The sequence below is a fragment of the Euwallacea fornicatus genome, chromosome 5 (assembly GCF_040115645.1).
Source record: "Euwallacea fornicatus isolate EFF26 chromosome 5, ASM4011564v1, whole genome shotgun sequence".
Classification (NCBI taxonomy): Eukaryota; Metazoa; Arthropoda; class Insecta; order Coleoptera; family Curculionidae; genus Euwallacea; species Euwallacea fornicatus.
Window position 1 is genome coordinate 2,470,302 of NC_089545.1, and position 19,000 is coordinate 2,489,301.

The 19,000-nt window shown below is 37.9% G+C and overlaps 1 protein-coding gene and 1 long non-coding RNA gene across 9 annotated transcripts in view; both read right to left on the bottom strand.

The window, feature by feature from the left end:
* Nucleotides 1-2,067: 2,067 nt before the first annotated feature.
* CenG1A (Centaurin-gamma-1A) overlaps nt 2,068-19,000 on the bottom strand; it is a 37,743-nt gene continuing 20,810 nt past the window's right edge. For 6 of the 8 annotated variants that reach the window (XM_066281960.1, XM_066281959.1, XM_066281957.1 and 3 more), the window contains 14 exons: nt 10,575-10,807; nt 7,695-7,836; nt 7,492-7,626; nt 5,824-6,017; nt 5,550-5,768; nt 5,136-5,499; nt 4,912-5,001; nt 4,634-4,855; nt 4,343-4,579; nt 4,171-4,288; nt 3,997-4,111; nt 3,695-3,937; nt 3,338-3,514; nt 2,068-3,278 (listed from right to left, as the gene is read on the bottom strand). In XM_066281960.1, coding sequence (XP_066138057.1) covers nt 3,189-3,278; nt 3,338-3,514; nt 3,695-3,937; nt 3,997-4,111; nt 4,171-4,288; nt 4,343-4,579; nt 4,634-4,855; nt 4,912-5,001; nt 5,136-5,499; nt 5,550-5,768; nt 5,824-6,017; nt 7,492-7,626; nt 7,695-7,836; nt 10,575-10,807 — 2,579 coding nt within the window. In that variant the 3' untranslated portion in view covers nt 2,068-3,188. Of the gene's footprint in view, nt 3,279-3,337; nt 3,515-3,694; nt 3,938-3,996; nt 4,112-4,170; nt 4,289-4,342; nt 4,580-4,633; nt 4,856-4,911; nt 5,002-5,135; nt 5,500-5,549; nt 5,769-5,823; nt 6,018-7,491; nt 7,627-7,694; nt 7,837-8,757; nt 8,877-10,574; nt 10,808-16,592; nt 16,986-19,000 lie in introns of those variants that run through there. The other 2 variants (XM_066281955.1, XM_066281962.1) reach the window with 2 other exon arrangements.
* On the bottom strand, nt 13,567-16,581 carry LOC136339044 (uncharacterized). The gene is made up of 3 exons (XR_010732061.1): nt 16,442-16,581; nt 16,049-16,332; nt 13,567-15,084 (listed from the first exon to the last, which is right to left on the bottom strand). It is a non-coding gene; the product is annotated as an uncharacterized lncRNA (long non-coding RNA).

Here is a 19,000-nt window from a genome sequence, read left to right on the forward strand (position 1 = left end):
AAAATATTAACAATATTGTTGTGAATTGTTGTTACGTATAACTGATATTGATAAAGAAATGAACCTTGGCAAACGGAAGACACAAACATGTGATTGCAAGTGCTGTATGCCTACCGCAATAAATAGTACGAAGATTTTTCATTTTTCATTACTGACGTCTGTGATAACATTTGCGTATAAATATCGAGTGTAAATCAACCAAAATTCAGACCTTTCCAACCATCAACAAACACTTTTATTAAGGAGTAAGCCGCCATAAACTTCAGTAAAACATAAAGAAATGCCCCATACAACCACTTTGGTAGGCTCCGCAACCCGCTACATCAGTGGTAGAAATGCGGTCCAGACCGTCTACTGGATCAAGCCTTGCAGTGGAAAGCAACAGAAGTTTTTAAAATTGTCCAAGATATGTAAATTCCGAAAGGCTCCAACTCCTCCACAAAATATCAGGGAAATGCAAAGTCAGGTTACTTATTTTGACTAATGTGGATACCACAACTCACTGAAATTGTTTGTGTTTATGTTTTGTGTTTGTTAATTTATTTTTTCGTTTCATTGTATTTATTACTGTCGATTTGGTTTAATAAAGTCCTGTTTAAATGAAGGCACAATTCCCGTTCTGTTATTATAGCGGAAGTTTGAAAAAGTACCTTAAAAATGGCGGATTTACAGTTATATATCATGTTATAATGGTTACGTGATGCGACACGTGTGGGCACATTATGGTGTAATACTGCATGTGTGATACATAGACATAAAATCGTAAAAATAAATAAAAGGGGTTGACCATATTTTAGAGGAACTAAAACTCATGACATCTTACGTCACACTCATGCTTTTGATTCATCTCTTTGAACATCTTATCTTTCAATGTGACGAACCCCACAATCAAAGCAGGTACTCGTCTGAATCAATTTTTAGAATAACTTGGTGGTACTTTTTAAGTCTTCGGTAAACTGAATCAATTTTTCCCTAATAATAATTAGTGAAAATTGAATGTTCCAATTTTAGTGAGGCTGGATTCCGCAGCAGCTGAAAGACATAGGTTTGATACGTTGCAGGCAAAATTGTGATTTACGCCACTGGTTTGCAAAAGACAAAATTAGTCGTGTATGTTGTTTGTGTGTCTCCATTTTGTAGTAAAAAGTATAATAGTTTTCGCCCAAAAAATTACAGTTCTTTCGATTTCAAAATTATTTGGGTTCCAAAATCGAAATGTAAATGTTGTCGTGCAGCAGTAGCCAGGGTAATTACTTCCTTTTTGACGCTCAGGACTATGAGATGCATAAAACAACAATTTTTTGCTCGTGCGTGACAAAAGTTATCGTTACAATTAAAAAAAAAAACCACCTATGGACGGTCACGTGAGTTATTTGTATTGTAGGTTGCCTGAAATTGACGTAGTGTTATCTATCTCCACCATTTCAATTATTCCTCTGTAGTTATCTGTGGCACCATATAAAGGTGAGTAGCCAAACCGAGTATTGTTGAATAGAAAGAATCCGTCTTTGTCTAGTAGATTATGCTCTGAGTGACATTTAGGCGGCACTATCAGTCAGGAGAAAACTAAATGACTTCACGACCACATATTGATGTACTTATTTAGAATTTTTATTCAAAATTGTTTCCTTTCATTTCTGATGATGGAAATGGAAATAACGGCACATATTTAAAGCAAATATACATACAAGATGTACCGTTGAAAACATTGCACCCGGCTTATTTTGAACTACGATCAATATATTGAAAATTGCCACGACACATCGACTGGGTTTTTAACGGGGCAACATTTTGGTCTTAAATGCACATTCACCAAAACAACCCCATTCGCTAGAGGTGCATTTAACTTTGGAATCTCAAATAGTACTTTATTTAAAAGTATTTTTAATTCTGATTGTCACCATGCAGTTTTTTTGTTTATTGAAAAACTGGTAAAAACTGTTATGGCTTTTTCCTTGAAATTCCATTAGTGAATCTAATTCTGTTTTGGGCCTCGAACTGGCCTAATAATACTGTTTTAATTGTCGCGTTTTGAAGAGAACGTAACAATCAATAACACTCTAAATATATTTTCAAATTGCTTTCTTTCGAGGAAAAACAACATATATAAATTTCTGTACACAGTTTAGCGCTATATACAAAACAAATACCGTACAAAACTCTTTGGCGAAAATATATACAAAAAATAAAAGTAACTGATAAAACATAACAAACATTTTTCCGTAGATTGTACTTAAAATACCAGGCTGCCGGGAGAACCTATAGGCAAGCTGTCGTAAGTACAAATATCAAACACCACTTTCATTGCAGTTTGAAATCGACGTCTTACGATAATAACAAGACTTATTGTTAAACTGTAATATTCTTCAAATATTTGAAATTGTCAATATAATTCAGGTACCTGCATAAAGAAGCTCACCTACATAGATTTTTGCGTAAATTATACAAAATTCCTTTTGAATCAAACTGCAATTATTTCTCAACAGAAGCTGTTCAAATAAGTAAACGACCACTGCTAAACGATAACTCTTATACATCTACGACGCCTTTATTCCTTTAAGCTTAGGCTACCATTGCTTCAGGCTGATCCTAATACCATCGAAAACATTATTATTATTAAGCATTGGCTAAATATCAATGGAAAGGTGCAACATCCCTCATTTGAACACTTATTTTTTAAAATGACGCTTGACTAAGGGACGCCTTAAGGAGCGATATCACAAATTGTCAACATTTCTTTAAGTACAAAAGTGCCGCAAAACACATTTAAGTATTAGTTAACTATTCGTGAATAGTAGGAAAAAGTCTTGAATGATTGTACATATGCATTTGAGTCAGTACGACACATGAAAGAGTAGCAGCATTGCTCTAATGCTAAATTAAGGAAAAGTTGCTCGGGACGGAAATATGTATACAACATTTCTTATGAATGGTAATGATAATCACTTTTATAATTGAAAGAGTGGAATTTTACTTAGGTTACCCAATTTTGAAGACACGTGGCTGAAAAATAGAGAGAAATGTGCCATGCCTTAAAAAAATACAACTACACATTTAAAACTATTCAGTCAAGAATGATAAGATTAGGATTCAAACATCCTAACATCGAAACTGCAGACATTCCGACCACGTCCAACTTCCACATTCAGCGACATTTAAAACTGATCTATATTGAACTGATCTAACTGCTAAATAACGCTCGAAGGTAACTTTTCGTACTGTTGCTGAGTACTGCCTCTTCGCCTGGGGATAGTGCCGCTAATTGCCACCGTGGCCATCTGATAATATGTATTATAAGATAAATAATTGACTTGGTGAATGCTAAAAATATACATACCTCTGGACATCCATAACTGATTAGCAAATCGACCAGATGCTTGCAATTTGCTGCAGACGTATCCAAGGTGCCACCTTTTGATGCCGTGCATTTGGCTATAGCTATACTGGCAGCAGCTCTGGCATAGGCCAGACAAGTTCGTCCGTCTTGGTCGACGGCTTTGACGTCTGCATGGTGCTGAAATGTCGAAAACTTTAGTTTAGTTTGTGAAGTCACAACATCATTAGCCAAACACATTAAAAATGGGAAACAATTCAAATATCTCTCGATTCACAGTCCGAAATCGGAAAAACGTAATTTTTCGAGCGTGCTCATCAAGGGTGTGATGTCATGTTTTTTCACTCAATTTTTTCTTACCCAGATGAGTAGCTGCGCGACAGCCAAATTCCCCATGGCACAGGCCAAGTGTAACGGCGTCCTCAGATCCCTGGGGCTCACTGTCGTATTAACTTGTTGAGTATTTGCTAACGCTAATACGTGAATTATTGCCTTCACATTCGAGCTGCATACTGCGTCAATCAGCTGTTGTCCCAACTGCATCGTGTTGTTGGGAGAAGGCAAAAACTCTTTGTGTTCGTATTTTGAACGTATCCATCGTTCCTGCAATATTTATGAACTGATCTAAAGTGATCCTAAACAGATATTGCTATTTAACCAACCTTTTCTTCCCGACTAGAAGTAGGACCAGGCTTGATGCGATTGTGGGTTTGGCATTCCCAAACGGAATTCGCTAAGACGTTGCCTATCGTTAACATAACGCTTTGATTGCCCGGCCTTCAAGAATTCACAAATTATTAAAATTAAATATTGTCGAAATATTGCAGAAAACTTACGGCCATTCATCCAAATCCAACGAGCGAACCCTCGATATGTGTGAGCCTAAATTCCTATGTATACCTGAACATTCTATACACATTAATACGCCTAAATTTAAACTAGCCCAGTCAGGATCTGAAATTTTCGACACTATTAAAGGACTTTAAACAGGGCATGGAAAAATCTTACTTGGGGCATCACAATCCACACAAAATCCATTTCCAGGTACCCTGTTCTTGATTGCTTGAATTGACGCGGCCTCGTTGGGATTGCTTTTCGCCTTCGAGGACTCATTTAATTGCAGAGAGTTTAAGATCTGTTGCTCAATAGCCGCAACCCACTCATCTCTCTCCTCCACCGAAGTGGCGTCGAAGTTCCATTGCTTGCCCTCTAAGGAAACTATGTAGAACTCGTATCCGTCTGCATCTATATGATTAGAGTGTCAAAACTATACCATACTAATACACATATAGTAATTACCATCATATTCTGCATTTTTTACGCCACTACTTTTCACTCTTCTGTGCCTCTTTTTAACATTGGGAGTTTCAGTTTTACTAATTTCCCCGTTTAAGAACGAATTGCTGCTTGATAGCGTCATCCCTTCGTCACCGCTCTGCTGACAATAGTATTTTGAGCTGGGATCCTTCACTGCTTCGAAGGCGGACATCAACACTTTTTCAGTAGGGCGTTTGTCTTTGCCTAAAAAGATTACCCGATTTTAGGGATGAAGCAATTATTAATATGAATTGGCTCACTCATAAGTGACAAACTCCCGAGATTTTCGTGTAAATGAGATCCGCTGCCTGCGTATCCTTGACCAGACACGGTTGCAATGGACTTGGAACCTATAAAAAGAAAATAATATAGTATAGTAGATTATTTCGGTAACTATAGGAAGCAGAGAAAAATTAATAGAGCGCATTCTCGACGTCTTTTTTGGAGGCAACTTGGAAGCGATTAAAAATTAAGTGAAACTTACCTCTTGGTTTTTGCCCAGGCACTTTAACGGTTACGTATTGCAGAGAAATTTCCTTTCCATGGACATCATCCATGTAATCATGTAAACTTGGGTGATACGTCAACCTTCCATCGTCACATAAAGTCACGTACTTTTTCTTCCACTCTTTATTGAGCGGTTTATTGGATTTTTTATATAGATAACCCTGTTTCAGGGGTATTGCCCGACCGCTCCCAAAATCACCCCCATTTTTTAACTTGTCGTTTTTCGAAGGAGTGAACAAGTTCGACCTCCGCCTGTTCTTCCTAGAAGTAGTCGGAGTGGAGTTGGGTGTGGGTAGTTCCTTCAGATCTTTTGCATTATTTTGCTGTTGGTTTTGAGCAGCCTGAAATGTTTTTATTAATCTTGTCCCAAGAACGGTACAAAATAACTGACTTGAAGATTATCGAGCGAATGAGGTGCAGCGAACTTGGCCACATTATTATTTTCAGTGGGAACCGAGATGACTCCCTGCGATGACGTTATACTGGCCAAAGTGGAAGATGATGAATTCCATTTCTTCTCCTCCTCCCCCGATTTATAGCTATTACTATCCCTGTCAGACTGCGAGCTGGTCTGATGGGCAGGTTTTTGTACTATATGCTGCCGCAACTCCTGAGAAAATCCCATAATGAGGCCATAAAACGAGGGAGATCTATATGAAGCTTACTTTGTTGTGAGGCAATGTGTGATGTCCGGGGGACAAATGTGGCCGATCCATTTGCACGAACCCGTTGTTGGCCTGAAGGTGGCGCTGTACGGCAGAGGGGTGATAATGGCTATTGGGGGTAGACGGTCTGGAATTGGTAGGGGTGAGACACACTGTTGATTGGCTTAAACGTTGTTGGACAATCTTCTGGCATGCTGAAAATTAATTTCCATAGCGTTATTCATTGGATAACTAGACACGAATGTCCATAGTTTAGTTAATTCGAAAATTTTAAGATAAATCATTACTGACTAAAACTAATAGATAGAAAGTCTATAAGTCAAACTTTGGCGAGCAAAAAATTGGTTTATATCCAACTTGATTATAAGCGTTGCTTTACGGCCATAAATTGATTCATTATGGTCCTAGTGCAATAAATATGAAATTATACTCCCAGTACAATACGACAGGGAGCAATACAAATAGAAATTTCATCATAAAATTCAGTTCTATTACTTTGAATAAATTCTTATACCTACACATAGCCTTTGCAAGTTTGGCGCCCTGGGAGAAATTTTTAATCCAAGCCAAAAAAACAGCCACCAGAAAGGTTCACCGCCCTTCCTGGACTGCCTCCAAACCCGCGCCTTCATAAGACCAGTACGGTGTCTGCACCGATAGAAGACGAACCAAACATGCCTTGAAAATATAGCTCTCGGTCATGCTAATTTTATTTTTTTCTCAAATGTTGTCAGCTATATTTACTGCATCTAGCCTGAAGGCTCAAATCAAGTAGTTTCGAAGTCATTAGGTCAATTGCCCAGACTAAATCTTACTTGGCATCAACAACTTGAAGATTGTATTTATCAAACCATGGAAGAATATACTATTTTGGCTAATATTTCAGAATAAATACGTGAAGAGTGAAAGCTGCGTTTTCTACGAGCTAATCAAAATTTAAAAATAGCAACCTATCAATACAGTGATTTGCAGCTAGATGGGTTTCAATTCAAATAACTGTTAAAGCACCATCTTTTTTACAATTGAGGACAATCTCCACCTGATTAATGAGGTGGATATGCTGAACCTGCCTGAATAACGCATTCATAAACAGCTTAACACCTGATTTATATCTCGTCAATATCCTTTAACCAGTTTAAGTGGGCAAGCAAACATAGCTATAAACATCGCGGAAGTCTGTTTAGCAAAGATTAGTGCAATTTATTGCTTTCATATTCAGAGCATTTTAATGGTAGAATATTAGGCCTACTCGTGATTTCTATCTTATTTAATAAATTAAGTCTTTTTACAAACGATTTCTTCACGTTCTTGGGGTATCGGATAACAAATATGAAAATTCACAAGTTCCTCTGCAAAGTACCAGAGGCTTACTGACAAGGGTTTGTCAAAACATAAGGCGGGATGCAACCATCCAGGAAACGTTTCAAGAACCTCTCTGAGCAACCGCATTACTCATTTAGAGCTCAGGTCTGTAATGTGAGATGTCCAGGAGGAGACTCGACTCGTTTTGAGGTGATTTTTTGACCAGTTGGAACAAACCTATAATGAAGCAAAATCCTGCGGTTTTAGCGCTCTTTTTTCCATAATTCGAGATTCCTCAGTTTCTTTCTAGTAAATTTACGCTAAAATTTTTTTGCCCATTTTTTTTTGTATTGATAAATTACTCACCGTCTTGAAAGACTCGTTCAACGTTTAATCCGTAAGTAGCACAAGTCTCGTAGTAGGAGCACCTCTTCAGGTCGTTGGCCAATTTTCTCGCCCTAGAGTCGTCGATTACTCTAGGATTGTTTTCGCTGATTGCATCTAAAACGGAGAAATTTAAAAATCATCACCCACATGCCGAATGAATAATTCAATAGACAAGATGTTACCTTGAGTTCCTACGAGGATCAATGGTATTTCAGCGGAATTGCGATAGTGCGACATTTTCGTATAGTAGTTGTAGATTGCGTTAAACGAGGACTCGTTTTCGAGGCTGAACACGAAGATGACAGCGTCCACCCATGCGGTAAACTGTAACGGGAAGACACGTTTAATAGCTCTACATTATCTTTGAAGTTAAGTGCACAAAACGCTTTACTCTAAGCTCAAATTGCAATGAAAACGGCTGACCCAATTTTGCTCATCAGGTCACCGACTTTGCAGAAATTAGGCGTGAACATCCCGATTGTGTCTCGTTCACTGGATCGACCTACTGACCCATTATTTACTGGAGAGTTAGGATTTTTGCAGCTGATCAATGTTGGGTTTTATCGAAGGCATAATAAATTGGGGGTTGTGAGAGTAGTTAATGTCTTTATTTTGAACAGTCGTAGTTTAAACGTTCTTAGATAATAATTCGCGGAAAGTGGTTAAAATGGTCAGTCGCCATTTTGTCCAGCTAATAAGAATATGTTCCTCAATCAAAGTTTAACAAAACTCACTACAAATTATCTCTCACATCCCATAATACATGGAAAGGTCAATTAAAAACAATTCACCTTTTTCTAATTAAATCTTAATCACCCACCATTCTTCGTTTCCGATTAAGCCGCCAAGATTACTAACAGATTTGTCAAAGTCAAGAGAGCAATTTCTCATGGGTTCTTAATTCTGAACCTTTAAATGACGAGTATATACATGTATAATTTCAAAAAACCAAAAGTAATAAGGAGAAAGTGGTTAGTACGTGGGGCAATAACATATCGTCAAATCGCGCACTTTTTTCGCTAGTGTTTAGGTCGTAAAATAATTATTTTTTTAATTTGGGCAAATAAGGAGAGGAGAAATTGCCAGTGAAACATTGATTAATGGCCGTAGACCGAGACGGGAAGGTTTTTAATTACGAACTTTGGTAATACATATTCAGAATATTCTCCCGTCATCGGCATTTGCTATTATCAATTTGACTAAATTATTCAAGAGCTGTATCGATTAAAAAATCACGAGACTCACCCTTGAAACATCATTTCTTCATGTATACAAACAAATCACATAAAACTAAACTTCATATGAACTGCTAATGGCAATCTCTCTGACCGAAATCAGAAAACTGTGCAAGGGCCAAACACAAAAGCCTCATGGCGCCAACGGCCTATCGAGTGCACCTTTGTCACCCTTAGTCTATCCTTCTCGTTTCATCCCCTATAACTTACTACTTCGTGCGTCTCTATCGTTCTCCTGAATAACTTAAACGCCATTCGATTGCAATAGCAGCGGTTCAATGGACCAAGTCTTTCCCACTTCCTCGTACACCCCAACGATAAATCTGTCCCTCTGGCTCAGGGTGGTTTATTCAGGCCCTTGTTTAATGCGCGGAATTCCCTATGACTGTATCTCTATCCCAGGAGATCGATAGAGGTTGCACTGAACTGCATATTTGCATGGAAGGGTTGTTGGGGCAGTGGCGTAGCTGAGATTTCTGGCGCGGATTACTAACGCAATTACTAGATCTCGTGATACGCAAATCTTTGAAACACGAGATTGCATGGGTTGTCGAAAAAAGGGAACAAAAACTGTAACTTGTAGATGTCATTTTGAGTGCACGAACGGATAGGATTAATGATGCGGACTACAGTTATGTCATTAAATAATAAATGTGCAGGTTCTTGAGATTGCGTTGCGTCTATTTAATGATCTCGCTGCTTTGGGTGGCAGTATTTGTTAATGGAGTTTTGTTATAGATGTAGGAACATGGCATATGGTCTTGCAAATAAACAGCGGCCATGATGTCACAGGTTAGTTCAGGTTAGTGCACTGCGATTTGATGCAATCTGTTACGTCATTGTCCAACATTATTTTCTAGACTACACATGAGATTTGATTAATCGCGGGTCATCTAGCTATCAAGAACTCGAAGAGACCAAGAAACTAAAAAATCGAAGAAGGAATTTTAACTTCGTATGAGCGTTCGTCCAGAGTGGTCAAAAAAAGATACATAACGTAGTAAATGACCCAAAAAATATGACACCCTATATAAAGCCACCGACGATTTTAACATTTTGTTGTAGAGTATTTCAAAGGAAATAGTTATGCGAAACTAAAAAATTTTAACTCAAGGCATATGTGAGAAAACTTTGCCATCCTGTATGTCGAAAATAATGCGTTTTTGGCCATGGACTCGTTAGCATTTTTTAAAATTATTTTGCACAGTACCATCATCTCCTGAAACATCCATATGAAAATATGCTACACCCTGTATAAACCTCAAAAATACAGCGACCTTGTCCTTTGCTTCGGCTTTGTGTGGGAAAACGAGCTAAATTGAATCCAAAATTTTAGAAACAGGAAGACACTTTGTAGGTGTGCAATTAAGAGGTCCTTTGTCTTGACTGAAATTGAACCCACTCGGTAGCACTCCCAATGACATTATTGAAAATTGATAATAATTAAAATCCTACTATAAACACGAATTCAGCCGAAAACGGTGATTTCAATAACACGCTGCTAATTAGCCTAGGACTATTTTACCTTTAAACGTACTCAATCCCTGCCATTAGATATAGTTAACCAACCCCCCTGCAAAATAAATCACCTACCTCATTGTGGGACTTTTCACATGGCGAACTAGTTTCTACGCGGGTAATTCCGCCGTAAAAAAAGTACATAAAAAATGCCATACAGGGTTTTCTACCTGTATACAAGGTGCATATATATGGTCCTACATAAGTTGCCGTTAAACTGAACACGTTTGTACAGGGGGAGGGACAAAGTTATTTTAAATTAGAGGTTTAAATTACGCAAACTAGTTACACAGGGCGTTGAAGACTCACCTGCAACTCAGGGGCGCCGCCTTCATCCCTTATTAGAAGCAAATAGCTCTGGTTGTCCACCAGTATTTCCTTTTTAAAACGACCGCCCTCTGGTGACTCCTCTTGCATGTAGGACCCGGTTAAGTACCGATGCACCAAAGCTGATTTGCCGGAATTTAACGAGCCCACAATACCCAAACGCAAGTCCGGCACTGCTCTGGACAGGGTCCATTCTTGGGAGTTCACGAAGGAATCTGTAAAGATGTAATATTAGTTATTACTTGTTTAAATTTTTTTTCAATTCAAATTCAAATTACAAGAGTCTTGGTTGCTCTCGGTGTATTGCTGGTGGCTTATTAGGGATGGAAAATTTTATTGAGTATGATGTGCGAAATTTCTGGGTGTCATGAAGATTAAAAACTTGGCACATATTTAATAAAATTTGGCATCTCCCGACCTTTTAACTTCACCCATTTGTCAACTGCCGCTGTCCGAAATTAATACAGAAGAAAAATGTCCGTATTTCATGGCGACCCAAGATTTGAAATAAGTTGGAATAGAGTCTACGTTCGGCCGGTGGATTTTCAATATATCAAATTTCCTAAACGGTGGGATATAAAATGACTTCTAATGTTGCGCACACCGTTCTATGAAAGTTAATATCTAGCCAGAATCATATTTCTCGAGCTCTTAATGCTTAAACAATAATATTGTAAGCTAAGCCGTTGGGGTACTGCTGGCAATCTGCAACTTCGCTATCTAATGCACCTATATCACACGTTTGTCGAAAAATATTTGCTCTGAAATAGATGGGTCTTCTCGAAGCATCCGTCATCTATTGTGGTGGAATTTTGATTCTTTGCCCAGCGGGGCAGCTGCGCCATCATCTGTTATTTGAGATACCGACAACGAGACGCTCTCGCGTACCTCAGCTGGTGTTCTGTATTTATATGGTACTCACCTTTTTTGGTCGATAATAGGATGCTGTTTACACGATTTTATCGTTGCATTACTCAACGTCATCAAGATTTAGATTAATAGATTTACTTATTGATCGTATAGACATTTATTGAAAGGCGGTGGAAACCCTCATATCGGGGGGTACGTCGCACCGCTGATCGGAGCGTGAAGAACAATTAAAATTAAATTGAAGAAATAGTGAAATTTGCTAGTGTATGGTATAATTTGGCGCATCAACATACCTAAACTCCGCTTTCGTAACCAGGAGTTAACTGCGTCCTGTATGTTAACTTAAGATGCGCGAGTGTTAAGAGTTTTGTCACGCCGGGTCAAGGGTCCGTTTTTGGAAGGTTAACACTCGAAATAAAATGACCGTATTTTAAAATTGACAGGTCGTCGACATCTGTCCTTCTCCGTTCCCAAAACAAATGACTATTTAAACTCTCAGAGTTAAAACGTAACATTCCTTTATAAAACCGGGCCTAAGGGTTCCGCAAGAATACCTCAGGAAATGAAAAAAAAAAAAAAAAAAAAAAAAACAATTTCGTTATTAAAAACCGCAACACGGTTCAGTTTGATTTCCGTTTCTAAGTCGCTTGCGAAATGGCATGAGCCAATTATATGTCGGGCAATGTGGAGGGACGCTGTAGGTGAACCCACGAAACCATGACACCTAATGTGTATACGAATACTCTTGTTGCCTACAATGTACTTGCCCTTTGAAATGAATATTTGTCGCCGACTAAACTGATGCCAAGATTATTAATAAATTACCTACATTCAAGCGAATTCCGTGGCAATATGCAAAACAAACTTATTTTGATATGAAATGTTGGTAAGAGAAATACGCAGTGGTACACGTTTTACTGTTAGGAGATAAGCGGTACGAAAGGAGCTTGTAGATCTATTGTGCAATACTCCACGTACCGAATCCAATACCGCTGTACGTCGGTAGATTATCATTAAAGTAACAATAACGGTTTCCAATATCAGTTGGGGCAATAAAAAACGGGCCAAAAATTATCTACCATACAAGGGGTACAAGTATGACCTACATAAAAATTATACTATACAAGAATCAATAATTATGAATTCAAGATTGCTGCCAGTCTACGTGATACTCACACCTGCCTTAAAACTTAGGCAACTCACCAAATATTTTCAGCAATAAATTCTTGTCCTGTGCAAACACATTTGAAAAAATTTTATTTGCAAAAGGATTGAAGGATCACAATGAAAATTGTCCCAATTAGCCAAAGAGATGGATAGAATTTTTTCACTCAGAGTAATCTCTATCAGCTGCCTTAGTCGGCTGATTATGAGGTTCTCACCCATCTGTTTCACTTTCTGGTAAAATATGTAGGTTTCAATGGGAAAATTGCATTTTCTGGCATTTCTCATACTTTCCCAAATATCTTAGAATCTCTTAGTACATCACACAACACTTAGTATGACTGTGTAGGTTTTTGAAATGAACTCCACAAACGGCAATATTCGCCACGCTTCTTATAACTTCAAGCTTATTTTGGAAATAGCAATAGAAGATTAACTATATTATATGTATTATAAATTAATTAATAAAAAAAAATAATAACAAAATAAAAATAAAAATAGTATATTGAACTAGAAGCACGGGTTTCGGTCCTTCGCTAGCGCTGGAAGTCTGTGGTTCCCTCTGGAATATTCAGGCTCTTCGCGAATCTGGCCACCTCTCTAGCTTCACATCTTGAGATTTGCCGATCCCATTACATCTGTGCCGAAAAAACTTTTGTGTGTCAATTGTCGGATCTCCCTCTCCTGAAGACACAGCCGGCATCCTGCTCTTCAGAGATGCCCATTTTGTGCAAATGGGCCAAAAACACGTGGTTAGTAATCCAGTGCAACCAGATCAAACCTGCACTTAGCACTAACTACAGATTCGCACATAACGTGTTTCACGGTCTACTCATCCTAAAGACATATGTGGCTGATTTTATAATTTAGCCAGTAACCTCTTGAAGTGTGCCGTAGCACTAGCTTACTCCAGTACTCCTGGAACTTCAGCTCGCCCAATCTATAGAACTCAGCATTCAACATGTAGTGGAACACTCCTTTGTGTCAGGAGAATGAAGGACTTTCCCTGGCAAGACTCGATTACATTTATGCTTAATTGATGAGAAAGGATTTACTGGTTTGGTAGCCGTACCCCGTTGGCCCCAAGAATGGGTCTAAGAGAGTTCTCCTTCGGGTGCTGCTCCAGCAACTTTTTCAAATTCTTGAGCAAAAATGATGTTGGACTTATAAGTCTAAGTACTTTTCGGTGTAGGGCGTTACTTCTGATTTTAGGAATTTTTGAGGCAATCCGAAGTCGTATCCAATTACTTGTAATATGGTTTCAGGCTAAGATTGCTTGTAAGAGCGTTTTCAGTGACGGTACGAACTTGTCTATGATTGAGTCATTTTGACCGGTCTTGAGGACGCGGATTCCAATCTTCATTCAAATTGTCAGGAGAAGGGAATTTAGAATTATAGCACAATATGCAGGTTGTTTAGGAAAATTGAAACGTTTCTAAATTATGTTATTTTTTTAATAAGAAGTCTACAATATTTTGACCTACTTTTCTTCCAGAGGTGGTTCTGTACAAAGCTCATGAGTCATAATGCATATATATATATACATATACTGCATTCGACAGTTTTTGAAATAACGAAGTACATATAAAGTCTTCTATTAGGCATAGTGTAGGGGATAGAGTGTGAAGACTATGTGGGTTGGAGAATAGTGGTTTGTACATGTTTCATTCGTAGATACACCGCTTCGATATGTAAGAAAATAAAAAGTTCAGTAGAATTTTCATTTTGAAAATGTATGGAAAAAATTGCGAGGGCACACTAGAACTACTTTAAACTCGTTATAAACATTTTATAGCATCCCAATTCCATAAAAAATGATATTAAAAATATTCTTTTAAAATAGTTTATTCGTTCTTTTGTGGTCAAAACAACTAAATCTGTGATATAAATAGATTAGACAGACGAAAATACGCGTGGCAGTTTATTTGGGTTTTTGGATATACAATGACTAAGCTTCCACTCAAATAATTTGGCAATAACAAAGAAGAAAAGTAGAATAAAAATGAGTAATATTTCTCTCTACCTTCGTTATATTTTCGATTGAAGCATTTGCATTATTTATCAATTTTCAAACTGGTCAATAAAACACAATATGCGCCTACAATGAAACCATGGACAATTCAAATATTATTCTCATTACATAATGTCACTATACCATCATGATACAATCATTACGTGTTACACCATCGTCAATTTTGCAGCCTGCTCAGCAATAATTATTGTTGCGTACGTAATGTGAACTGCGACTCTCTGAGCAAAATTTCCCCTTAGGTATGTCAATTTAGTTATTATTGTGGCAACAAATGATGCCGCGTTATCACTAAATCACAATAGCGCTTAATTAGACTACGGTGAAATGCGCAAGCATTTTTTACAGTAAAAGTTTAGTCTATTCCCCAATCTCGAACTCTAATGAGCCAACCTTTGCATCATAAGGCAGCAAGGTCTCTCCTGGCATCTGCAAACGGGACAAAATTTAGTGCGTCTTCCCATATAAGGCACTAAATTCAAAGCTCCGCGTATAAGTATCTCAGAAGTGTTTGCTTTTTTTATTTTTTTTTTATTGTTGCCAAGACTGGCCATATGTCGAATGACCCACACAAAACGTGAAGCTCGTAAAATGTAAACGTTGAAAAATGTGTTCTGCAAATGCTACTTAAATGCTTTATCTTGACAGAATTTTAATGAAATGAACGCTTCTTGTTATTGTATACTTCATTTTTGGAGCCCAATATTTTTAAGGGGGGTTTTAATGAGGTGAGGTAATTAGGATTCGAGTGCTATAGTGATCGCGTTACTGGTTTCGAAAAGGACTACTTTTTGAGTTAGATTTAACCGCTGACACAGAAAGCTGGTAGTCCAAGCCGGATTCGAACGAAAACGTTCATGCTTTGAACTTTTAAAATAATATTAAGTTTATAAATTGTTGTATATGAACGCTAGGAAATACCGTGTTTGTATAAATGATCAAATATTATTCCAATACAAAATTAATCACTTCTGGTAAAATTTAAATTCGTAAATACAAGAAAAATTGGTGTATGTGTGTATATTTTAGCCTTGATGATTTAATGAACTTTCATGATCTAATACGAGTGTAATTTTCATATAAGTGTGCATGTTCTGGTGATGCAAATGGAGAAATAAATTGGCTAAATTGCTAACGCTAGGTCTTTCTTAGAACCGCAAAAAAAGAAGTTCCCGAACTAGTATATAATAAGAAGAAGTATTAACAGTCCCGTTGAACGTTAAGGACAACGTGGAAACTTCGTATGAACTACCTTGCATATATATTCAGGTTCTAAGCATATTTTCTGCAACATAATACAAATTGATTTTTTTGCATTTGTGCAGAAACTTAAAGGCAACTTTTGTTCCAAGCTCAAAACTTTTCCTCCGTTTTCCATTATTATTAGCCTTACCTTCACAATTTTCCGGTATTTAAATTGTATGTTTACTGTTACATATTTTCGCCATTTTCATATTCTTTAATTTCCAGATCTCTTTCTCTAATATTTTTTATAATTTTTTACGTATTCTGGTGGTACGTTTTTCTCCCCCTAGTAGTGGAACACTTTTAATTTTTTTCTTCGTTCTCCGCTTCTCTCTCTCTCTTTCTCTTTCGCTTAATTTCTTCTGCATTCAAATTTTCGCTTCGTCTTACCTTTTTGAATTGAAGAATTCAATTCAAAAATTCGAATTCCGGCTACAAATAAATGACTCATGTGACTTCAAAAACATATATTTTGGCAAACATTACTCTGGCTACGTTCATTAAACTCACACGTATACGTAGTGAGAATTTTTTTTTTTACCTGAACATACGATTTTACACTTGTTTCATTTTCAAGTTAGATCCAGTTCTATGGGTGCGATAGATTAAAATTCTTGTTTGATATATTTACGTTATTCTAAATTGGCAAATAAGCGATACATTAAATTGTAAATTGTTTTGTACTATCTCACCGCTCTTTCTTTTTTCGGGCAAAACGAAACTCTTGCTGCGTTTCACCCTCAAGGAGCGCCTCCTCAAACTCCGCAAAAAATTCTCAGGCATCTTCTGGAACTTCTGAGGTTCTGCCTGTTTCTTCGTATCCGACATCATCAGCCAGTTTTTTACCGTTGTCATGGAAATCCCGCGGGATTTCTTTGGTGTCGGAGGAGGCTCGTTGTTGCGTATATCCACCATTTTTGCGTAGCTTCAGTGCTGTTATCCAAAAATTATGAGGGTACACAGTATTCACTTAACTACATTTTGGCACGACTTTGTGGCATTTTGTTTATCGAAATTTATGACGGATGCGCGTTCGCGACGTTTTCGGACTGCGTTCCGAACGTTCTGACTTTGGCGCCGCGCGAACAAATGCGAAACGGTCGACGTTCGGCAGGTTTACTTCCGAAAGCCGCGTGTGGAGCGGATGCGCACGCCCAAAAAGAGGAACTTTCGTATGGGTAGTGCCTTTCTGCGTACTCTACATATTGATGCGTTAATAATGCTGAAATATTCTGTTAAAAAAACACTTAAGCAACTTCCTGAGACAAAATTTTAAATCCAGAAATAAAAAACAAAAACGACTTCGCTCTAAGTATCTTTGCTTTACCAGTTGGCGAGATACTTTCGTACGTGCTTATCCCTAAATAACGTATTGTTCTGTTATCACCTACGTACGGGGTACCTGCGAAACGGAGATGAACCTGTTAACTAGAAGTTCCTTATACATAGTATGTTGAGAAGTACGGCTCTTAAAACTCTGTATTCAAAACGTGCCGAGCTTGGTCCTTCCTTGCACCTTTGGACTGCCTTCTCGGAGCTCAATTAAATAGTAGCTTGAGGTAGTACTTTTACACACACAGGTGCGGAAAAGTTTTATCGTAATATTATCGCCTACCCATAAATATACCTGATGCTACTCTATTTTGCATGTGGTAAAACTTTTCATTACTCATGTGCTTGGAAATACGTGCAGTAAAGTTACATTATCGCAAATTTTTAAAGAAGAAAAAATCGATTTCGCACCAACTGAAGGTAGAAATTGGTTCACATTATAGTTCGCTCAGTACGTTTGCCAGATTAGCTGAATGAGCGAATTCTCTAAAGGTTATCATACTTGTATCGTAGTAAGTACAGAATTTGGTGGCTCTAGTGGCACAGTTGCGGAGCTAGTAACAAGGGAACCTTATTTAAATAAACTGAAGAAGCGAAATATTTCTTGCACCTCTTTTTTCCTCCTAATACTGAACCGTCCCATGTGACCTTTGTTATGGGTCAATATCTTAACGAAGGTCACGCAGGCACCAAGGTTTCGGATAGGCTACGCCAAAAAACTTCATTGCATCTTTTCGCAGCGTCCTCCTAATGGGACAGATTCCCATCAGGAAAAAACCGAACTGGTCCAGCTGAAACAGGGGTAGAAAAATTAAGTATTACAAAGGCTAAAAATCCGGAAATGCGACCGTTTTGTGTAGCGAACCGGAAACAAGTCAGAGTTCACAAAGGTTATGTAACGCTTATACTTGATCTTTGACTGACGTGACATTTTTCTGTAACCATACAGTTCCGGTTCTTTTTGTCAGTTAACGTGGGACCTAGAATGACGAATTACTAATTAAAACATTCGGACGAGCACAAAACTATAACGCATAAGTAGTAGAGATAATTTTTTTGCTAATAACCCTGGGAGGCTCCTAATAAGACAGATGCGAGTTCTTAACCACTAAGCACCTATTGAAATTTGCCCATGGGCCCAAATTCCTTTTTCTTGTTGGTAATTCGTATTATGCACACGCGATCGGGTTTGTAGAGAAAAATCCGTTTGAAAGTGTATGGCCTCGGCTCGTTAGTTTTGTTCGGAAACACATCATTATATTGTCAAAAATAGGACATTGAAAAAAGTGCTTTCGAAGGGCGTCATCAAGCAGATTTCCCATACTACCTTCAAAATTCGTTGATATAAATTGAAAATTGAAGAAGTTTATTTGTTACGGTTCGAATATTGGGGACCGTCATAAGGGCACGAGGCGTAACGTCACGCCATATGAAATCAAAAAACACTTTCCCCTCAATCTTTGCAGGGCGTTTTCTTAATAATCTCGAGAGATTATCATCCGTCCCATTACACACTCCACTTGCCTCGCCCTCTCAGAAAAAATCCCTTAGGCTTTAAGGGGACATTTTCCCCTTGCACTTACAGTGAAACAACATTAGTCATTTATAATCTAGGAATGAATCATGCAATGAAGGAAGAGCATGTACAGGGCCATTTGTGCTTACGGGGGAAAATTGTACGGCAAATATATACGCTTACGAAATATATGTGTGTTTTCTAACGTATTAAACATCTTGGGCCATTAGGGCATGCCGATGATTTTTAAAA